At 36.7% G+C, this 9,694-nt stretch overlaps 1 protein-coding gene across 1 annotated transcript; it reads right to left on the bottom strand.

Moving 5' to 3' along the window:
- Positions 1-220: 220 nt before the first annotated feature.
- Positions 221-9,560, bottom strand: LOC119612900 (serine/threonine-protein kinase Tor). Its single transcript, XM_037968790.1, has 5 exons — positions 9,139-9,560; positions 8,856-9,073; positions 8,195-8,797; positions 7,392-8,131; positions 221-6,078 (listed from the first exon to the last, which is right to left on the bottom strand). The coding sequence occupies exons 1-5, from the start codon at positions 9,362-9,364 to the stop codon at positions 390-392; spliced, it is 7,476 nt and encodes a 2,491-aa protein (XP_037824718.1). The 5' UTR covers positions 9,365-9,560; the 3' UTR covers positions 221-389.
- Between the last annotated feature and the right edge of the window lie 134 nt (positions 9,561-9,694).

Raw genomic sequence — 9,694 nt, 5'->3', positions numbered from 1 at the left:
TTTAATAAAAAAAATTAAAATAAACTTAAAAGGAAAAAGAAATCGAACGTGTAAATAAACATTTTTATAACTTAAATAATAGTAAAAGTGATTATAATATGTATAAAGTATGTATATAAAGTAAATTAATACATAAATGTATATGAATTAAATTTAAACTTCATATAAATATAAACTAAATTAAAATTCAATATTTTGTTAAATATAAATTAATAGAACTTTTGTTAAAAAAGAAGAATTTCACAAAGCAAAGCTAAAAAACAAAAGCTTAAAACTTGTAATAATAAAAAAAAAGGAAACTTAAAAGCCAGTATTTTATAAAAAAAAAAAACAGTTAAAATATGTATAATAAATGTATTTAATTAAAACTAATGATGAAAATTTTGTTTTTACCAAAATGGACACCAGCCTATGTAGCACTGACACAAATTCTCATTATTGGTGGCCTGTTGTATCAGCATATCCACCTGCTGTTGCACAGTGTAACTGGTTTGTGTGAGAAAATCATTGCCCGTGAGTTTACGTTTAACCCGTTTAATTACCTTACTGGCGCGACTGTTGGTAATGTCGGTATTTGTGGTATTGCCCATTTGAGGAGCAAGTAGAAAATTATTATCGTAGACTTTGGACTTAGTGGCAGTATTGCTGTGTAAGATATTGTCATCAATGGAATTACTCAAACTGCCGGTATTGCCACCACCAGCCATGCCGCCTCCCGAATTATTGGCATTTTTAGTGCGATGATTTTTCGTTTCGGTATCCAATAAACGCCAGTTAAGTAAAGGATCATAGACGAAGGCCTCCAATACAGCCATTAGGGAATCCTTGTTGCGGCGAAGAACTAACATAACACTTTCGCAGGTGCGTCTGTAAGTGCCCTCTATGCCGGTTACCTCCATAGCCTTAATTAACATGCGTGTCAAACGGAAGGGTATTTTTTCAGGGAATTTATCACGTGTCATGGCCACTTCAAAGCAATCACCAAAATCTATATGCAATATTTTGCCACTCATGCGATCCAACATAAGATTAGAAGGATGTCGATCACCCAAACCCAAAATATAACCCACCATAGACATAACAGCCAAGGATCTGGTGTAATTGGTGCGTCTTTCAAACCATACTTCCGAGGAGGGTGACTTAAGCCACAGTAATTTGGCCAAATCATCACCAGGAGTTTGATCAAGAGCATATTCAAACACTTCCACCTTTTGCATTAAAGTCAAATGATCATAATCGGGGGATATGCTCAACATAGTGCGGTGCTCCTGATTGAGCGGAACCTTCTTTTTGTCTCGATAATCTCTTATGAGAGTGTGTAATGTATCACAATGTGGCACCCAGCCTATAAGGCCAGAGTTTGTGCTTAACGGTATGACAGCATAACGTTGTATGGCCAAGTTTCTTCTAAAGGTATCAGGATCATCTAAAAGTAGGGTGTTTACTAAAGAAAACAGCTGCATTACACGTTCATCTTGTCTTAAGTCCTCGTGACCCTTTAGCAAGTACATGTAGTCCTTGCCATTGGAACCGCGAATGCATAATTTGCGTGGTCTCTGTTTGGAGGTGATGACCTGTAGATTGGTTTTGATAAAACTTATTCTAATCAATTCCTGTCCTGGGTTATAAGAGCCGGGAACTGCTAATTCTAAGTCTTTACAGGCCAAAAGTTTGGGTGACACATATGGCAATTCCAGGGAAGTTAATTGAGGCAATTGTCGTGATATCTTTTGGAATACATGATAGTAATTATCCCAAGCATGATCCAGATCCATGAGAGAATTAGAGGACTTGTATCTTTGAGTCCATTCATAGGCCTCGGTTAACTCTCGACCATAGGCTTGCGAAAAGGAGGTTTCTTTAAGAGTTTGTGGTCCCCTCTCGAGCATGGCGTGAAGAGGCTCTAATATTTCAAACATTCCTTTAATATTACGATCACCAAAGTATAAACGTGAGGCCTCCTCCAAACCCTCATGCCACTGTTCATGCCATAAAATGGCCACCCTAATCAATTCCTCACTAATCATCATGGTTTGCTCGACCAAAGTGGGAGAATGTTTGCGCATAGAATCCAATATCTTAAAGGCGGCAGTCTTACGAGCCACCGAGGCGGATTTAGAAGCCACAGTTAAAGGATAAACCAAAGCCTGAGGATGGTATTTTCCAATATCCATTAACAGCTGATGTATCAATTGTCCCACCAGAGTGCGATGGGTGTCAATACGTGCTATTAACTGGGGAATAACCTGCAGCCAAGTGTTAATCTCAATAAGTTTCATGTCCGATAGAAGAGCATCATATATAGCTGAATGATGACCATAATCAAACCACAAAGTCAGCAAACGTAAAGTATCCTGCAAGGAATTGCCCTTAATCAAGCTAATGGAACGGAAGAAGCCATGTACGGCCGGCACAGCATATTGATCTATATACATTCTTTCCTTTTCCGCCAATTTCGATCCACTGTGTATGTCAATGGGTGATTTGGGGTTTTCTAAAGTTTGAGCTTGCACCACCTTAAAGTTCATGTAGGCATACAAATGCCAGGCCTTATACCAGTTGGGATCATAGTCTGTGGCCTTTTCGAAACATTCTAAAGCTCCTTGCACAGCCTCGGGTTCTAGCCCTTGAAGTTTATTTTGCCAAATAGCCAGACGTAGATAGCATCTAGCCAAAAGACGATGATCTTCTTGTTTATACACTGTATCCGGCATACAGTTCAGTTGATTGCTGTAGGTGTTGACAAAGCGGCTTAGTTGGTCATAGGCTCCTTGCATGTTATCGGAGGCAGCCATATGTTTGGTGTAGGCATAAGTTACTTGTGGCAAATCGTAGGGTAATGGATCCAAGGGATTTTCACTGGGATCCGAACCCAATAGCATGACCAAAGTTTTATGCGATTGCTGCAGAGAGCCGGATTTGCGACACAAAGAAGCATACTTCAGCCAGGTGTGTATATCATCATGGGGTCTTACCACCAAAGAGTGTACTTGAATAATTCTACGCCAATCTTCAACTAGACGTTGTCCTCCTTGCAAACGTTTCCACCACATGCATTTCAACGGTTCTCTTCTTTCGGGTATCAGCTTGTATTGTATAACTTCTTCCAGTTCGGCCAACATTTGTACACAAACCATGGCACCATAAGCTCGCTCATAAGATTCTCCTGCCATCGAGGTAAGTTCGGTATCTAAGAGATCTCTAGTCTCATCTATCAAACGTTGAGCCAACTCAAATTCATCATGATGCACTGCCAAAACGGCACGATAGAAGGAGCCATCTTGCGTGTCTTCGGGTATGCATCTAACATATTCCTGCATGGCTTCCCAATCCTGTAAACCCCAAGCAGCAACAGCGGCTAGAGGGCCAGCCTTAGATTTGATGTCTTTACCAAAGGAATCCCATTCCTGCTTGGCCACACGACTCAGCTGAGACCATTCACCCAAAGACTCTAAGCAGCGCATAGAACCCAGTCTTGATTCCATATCATTGTTATCCTGCTTCAAATTGCGTTGATAATGTATTAAAGCCTGATCCCAGTTGTGCAGCTTCTCATACCATCTACCTTGAACCTTAAGTTCATCTTTAAAACGGGAATTTTCCCCACCCACAGCATTGCGATAAGTGGTGAGTAGACCCTCGGCCGCTTCTTTCTGCTGCAGTTTGTTATTAATCAAAATCAAGGACTCAAAGACATGAGGATCTTTATGGCTAACAAACTCCTCCTCCTTGTAACGCAAGGCCTTGGCATAAGCACGACAAGCCATGGCTCGGGTACCCAATAGTTTAGGATCAATTAAAATGGGATCTTTATCACAATGCTCCATAAATTCGGCCAAATTCAAAATGGTTTGAGTAATCTCGGGCATATCGGTGACTTGTAAAGCCTGTATCAACGACTTGGTCAATTCGTTTTTATGTTCGGTGGACAGTTCTGTCCAGCAGGAAATAAAGGCAGCATTAAATAAATCTCTTAAAAGTTTATCATAATCTTCGGCCAAAACACGGCAAGCACGCAAGGCATGGGATCTGGACTCTCTTAGCAAACCAATAGATAAACGTTTTAACCATTCCACCCAATCGTCTTTGGAAACACGGCGATTAACTTGCCAAGCCATGCATAGCTGAGCCGTGGATACATTTAGTTTTTTTATGGTGGTGTTGGCATCACTCATGGCATTAGAGGCAGTAGTGGCTTTGTATTTCGTTTGTCTCATTAAGAACTCCTCATCCAGACACATGGTGGTATTCGACTGGAGTTTCGAGAGCAATTTTTCATATTGCGAGTTGACGATGCGCTGCTTGGTGATGGTGCGATTAACTAAGGGAGCAAAAACCAAATACTTCTTGCCCAATTGTATAACCAAAGAGCACAAAGTGGACATGGCTTGATCACGCAAATCGGGTTCATTATCTAACACTCTGACCAAGGGATGTATGATGCGTGAAGAGAAATCGGTAAAATCTAGATTCCAAGCCAACTGATCGATAGTTTCCAAAGCCACCAAAGATACCTGTTGGGGTACATAGGGTGAATCGAATAGCTTAACTATGGGCGGCACTATTAAATGCAAATAGTCGTCTAAGTTATTGCCAAATTTCTTTAAAGCCTGCAGTAAACGTTTGGTAACATTACGATCTTTGGAGTTATCATGCTGCAAAACGCGCAAGATTTGTGGTATCAATTGAGCCAAATAGTTCCGAAATTCTCCTCCCAAGGCCACAGCTATCTGTTCTATTAGATTGATGAGAGTAGACTGTAAGGGTGTATTATTAGTCCAAAACTCCTTAATCAATTTGAAGATATCATTCATATAGGTGATGATGTGTTGACGTACTATTTCCACCAAAATGGCCAATTGTTGGAATAAAAATTCTCTTAAATTATTATTGGCAGTGCGTACATTTTCCAAGAGACTGGGTAATACCTGAGACAAATACGGCACACATTTAATGCCTAAACTTTGGAAAATATAAGTAACTGCCTGGACGACACTGGTATGACGGCTGCTTAAAGTGGGATCTCGTAAAATGCGCATGAGAGCAGCTATAGCTACAGCAGGATAATATTCATCTAATATATTGCCCATATTGACCAACAGTTCGGCAGTGGATATATCTTGATTCTCTTCCACTTTGTAATCGGTTAGCGAAATCAAAACACTATCATTTTGACTGTCTATCAAACCCTTGTTCATTTTATGTTTATAAGGATCCATGGCTCCCAAAAGACCCAAAACACGTATGGTCTCTCGTCTAATAGAGCGTCTTTGTTCGGTTTTCAAAAAGTTTATCAATATATCTATTAAAACCGGGTACTTATGATAAGGAGTAACTACACGTCCTGTAGCACTAATCAATTGACCCAATGTCCACAGAGCAACACCTCTTTTATCCGGAGAACCTGCATCTCCCAACATTTCCAGTAAAATAGAAAGTAAATCATCTGCCCACATTTCCATTTCATTCGAACCACCGTTCACTTCGGCCAAATCTCCTATGGCTCTTAAAACATTTAACACCACGCCCGGATTGGATTCAGGTTCTTTTAGTTTTGGTACTAATATCGTTAATATGGGATTCATATAGGATGAAATCAAACGTGGTGTACTAATCACCAAATGATCCAACATTCTAGCACTTTGTTCTTTATTACGGCTCATACCGGAATGTTCCAATTCGGTTAGCAATTGAATCATAACTCTTCTCAGTTTAGGCATGACATAAGCCGGATTCATGGCCGATAAACGACCTATGGTAACCATAGCCAATTCACGTATTTCAAATATTTCATCATTTAGGGTGATAAAGAGAGCACTTAAGGATTCTGGTTGAGCCAACTCGGCATCGAAGGTTTCATCGAGTAAACGTAAAATACGTACTCTTACATTACAGTCCATATCGGTAATGGCTACTATTAATAAACGTTCAATAGCATGGGATACCGTATCACTGAGAGTTTTTGAATTTTCAGAAGTATCGGCGTTTTGCACAGCTAACTTGAGTAGTCGTGTACAACTTTGTACCGCCTCCAAGCGAATTTCCTGATGCTCGTGATTAATATAGTAATCGGCGCATCTAAAAATAAGAAAATATTTTATTTATAAATAACAATTATGATCAACGAAAAGAAGCTTTTTTTCGTTGAAAAAACTTTTTATAAAACAATAAAAGAAAAATTCGGAAAAAAAGCTTTTCCACAGAAAAACTGTTTCTTCATAGAAAATAAGCTTTGTGATAAAAAAAAATTGCTTTTTTATAAAAAGCATTTTATAAAAATAGTTTTTATAGAAATAAAGCTTTGTCATAGACAACATTTTTTAAAGAGCTTTCTCATAGAAAAACTGCTTTTTTAGGATAAATAGAAGGGTATTGTATATATAAAAAAAGCTTTTTTATGGAAAAAATTTTTTATAAAATATCTTTTTTATAAAATATCTTTTTTATAAAAAAACTTTTTTTGTAAAAAGCTTTTTATAAAAATAGTTTTTCCTAGAAAGAAACTTTGGTATAGGAAGGAGCTTTTTATTGAAATTATGCTTTTTCATAGAATTTTTTCACAAGAACTTTGTAATTGAAAGGATTTTTAAAGAGCTTTTTTATTGAAAAAAAAATTAAAAAAAGATTTTTTCATAGAAAAAAGCTTTCCTATAGAAAAAGAGTTATTCATAGTAAAAAGCTTTATTTTCATATAAAAAAAAACATGTTTAACACAAAAAAGTAAATTTTTCAAAGAAAAAAGATTTTAAAAAAAAAATATTGTTTTTTTTATAAATAAAGAGCTTTTTCAAAGAAATACATGAATAGCTTTTTTATAGAGAAAGTGTCTTCCCATAGATAAAAGAGCTTTTTTAAAGAAATACATGAATAGCTTTTTTATAGAGAAACTGTCTTCTCATAGATAAAAGGTGCTCCTTCTTAATAAGAGCTTTTTCATATAAAACGAGCTTCCTCAATGGAAGAGTATTTTTATAGGATGACCTTTTTCAAAGAAATAAAATTTTCATAAAAAAGTTTTTCGATAGAAAAAGGGTTTTTTCATAGAAAGAGTATTTTCATAGAAAAAAGCTTAATTTTTCACAGAAAACGAACTTTCCATTAAAGAAATTTTTCATTAAGGAGTTTTTCAATAAAAAGCTTTTTTATAAAAATGAAATATTTTAATAGAAAAAATATGTTCACAGGAGCTTTTCATAAAAGTTCATTTCCATAAAAAAGCTTTTCATAGAGAAGCTTTTTATATTTTTTTATAAAAAAAAATTTTCATAAACAAATAATATTTTTTCATATAAAAAGATATTTTTTTTTTTTGATAAAAATGTTCTCATCGCCACAAAGCTTTATAAACAAAAAATATTTTTTACTAAAAAAAAAAAAAAAATTTATCTCACCTTTGCACAAAATCCAACATATTTTGTTCCTCAAAATTAAACGAACCCAACGTACGCAAAGCCAAAACAATGGTCGGAACATCTTGTGATAAATTCATGGATGAATCCATAGATACTGGACCCGACATCATATTGCCATAATTCATACCAGCCGGTTTATTCATTAAAATTTGTGATAGAACACCTATTAAGCCATCAGCTATGGCAGACTTCAAAAATGGTACATTCTCAGCCAATTCTCGTAGACAAACCGTGAGGGCGGGAGAAAGGCCAGTTGAAAACATTTGTTCTAAAATATCCCGCACATCATTATTAATGCCGGCCTTAACAGCATGAGCCAGTAGAGTGATGCAAGCAAATATAGCCGGATCAATGGCGGCTTTACGTTTGCTAGTGGCCTCTTTAGGTGGTAAAGCTACCTTAATGGCCATCATAATGGTTTTCAAATATTTATCAATGTCACTCTCCACAGCCACGGCTATATAGCCGATTGTAATGTAGGCTATATTGCGATCTTTTTCTTTGCCCTTTAACACCATCAACAGATGATTGATGCAAATTTTCAAATATTTTTGTACAAAAATTTCACGATTTATGGCCGCCAGACGGGGTAGAATTTGTAAAAGAGCCTGTTGTACATAAGTCGATTTGGAGTTTCTTTGTTCTATGATATTTTCACATATGATGGTATAATGTTCCATAATGACCTCACGAGCATAAGAGGATTCTAAGATGTTGCTCTAGTATTAAAGAAGGAAATATTTGAACTAGGTTTTAAAATGTTTAATTTTTTCCCGACTTACCGTATTAAATTTATGGTTGGACACCTGATGCTGTTCACCCAATTCCACCAAATGTGTGGAACCTAATTTCTTAACAAAAGGCGCTTTTAATCGCGGTACTATAGTGGTCAATTGATGTCCCCCGCCACTAGAACTACTGCCACCACTACCGCCCACATAATTCACCCCTGCACCATCACCCAATTTACAGGATAAAGCATCTGGTAGCAGGGCTTTTAAAGTATTATAACGCCGCTCCCAATTGGCATTGGAGCAGCGAAACAATTCGTTAAATATAATCATGCTGCCGTGTATACGATCATCTCGTGTCATGCCTTTGGGTTCTTTTTGTAGCAAGGCAGGATCTTCATTGAAACTTTTGATAGCTTCAGCATAGGATATTTTATACCATTGAGGTTCACTAGACTGTTTGGTATTCTCTCGCTGAGAAGTGACTATCAAGGCGGCTCTTAAAGCCTCACCGGCTGATTCACGTATAGCCGGTTTGGGATCGAAAATAGCATTAAAAATGTGATCAAAGAAAGTGGAAATTTGTTGATAGAAATAGGTGGGCATGGCCACGGCCAATTCACGCAATATAAAAACAGCAGCATGGCGACGATACTATAAAAAATATTTCAGTTTTAACAACATTAAAATGTTTATCTATTTTAATAAATACCTCATGCCGGTCACCACTTAACCACTCAAAAGCTCTTTTTATATCAAATTCAAATGATTCTGCTCCTTTGGACCCGGGCAAATTGGCCAATTTCACCAGTGTGCGTGCGGCTATTTCCATGACAGACACATCATTGCAAGGCAATAAATCACGCAAATGATTATAGTATTTGGTAATACGTTTCATGGTATTTATAACATCACCACTAACCAGACATTCTAAAAATACATAAATGAACATTAAAAAAGCTTCCAGAACAACTAAATCCAGCATTACTACTCACTTATGGCCAACACGCCACCCTTTTTCTCATTTATATCTGTCGACATGACCATACTGAATATTTGATCATTGAAATCTTCAAAAAATTGCACCAATTCCTCCTGGGACATTTCCCTGAGTTCGGTCTTAACATACAGGAAAAGATCCTGGGCCGCTTTATTCTGCACATTGCGATTCCGAGACTTCAGACCCGTCACAAATTGTTGCACAATCGATGTGGTCGACATTTTAAAACACTTTATTATCCTTTTAATACGTTTGCAGTTGTTTATTTGTTAAACTATTTGATGTAAAACTATAAAATTTTATTCTTTATTGGTTTTTAGTAAAATTTCTTAAAAAAAATTTCAACTACATTTCATTTTTTTCACTAATCGCGTATCATGAAATGTAATTTTTTTCTCGTCTCTCTTTTAATCCCGTTCAGCTGTCAAATGTTAATGAATGAATTTTGTGCATACATTGAGGTTATGTCAGTCTATCTTGTTTTTTGTTTTGTCTTGTTATTCGTAAATGTCAAATGGCATTTGTTTTGTCGTTTTGTATGTAAACAATGG

This window comes from Lucilia sericata, unplaced genomic scaffold (genome assembly GCF_015586225.1).
Source record: "Lucilia sericata isolate MDLA Ls3-8-SP2 unplaced genomic scaffold, ASM1558622v1 Contig001865F_arrow, whole genome shotgun sequence".
In the NCBI taxonomy this organism is placed as follows: domain Eukaryota; kingdom Metazoa; phylum Arthropoda; class Insecta; order Diptera; family Calliphoridae; genus Lucilia; species Lucilia sericata.
The sequence above is the reverse complement of the archived record's forward strand: the minus strand, read 5'-3'. Positions and strand labels throughout refer to the sequence as shown.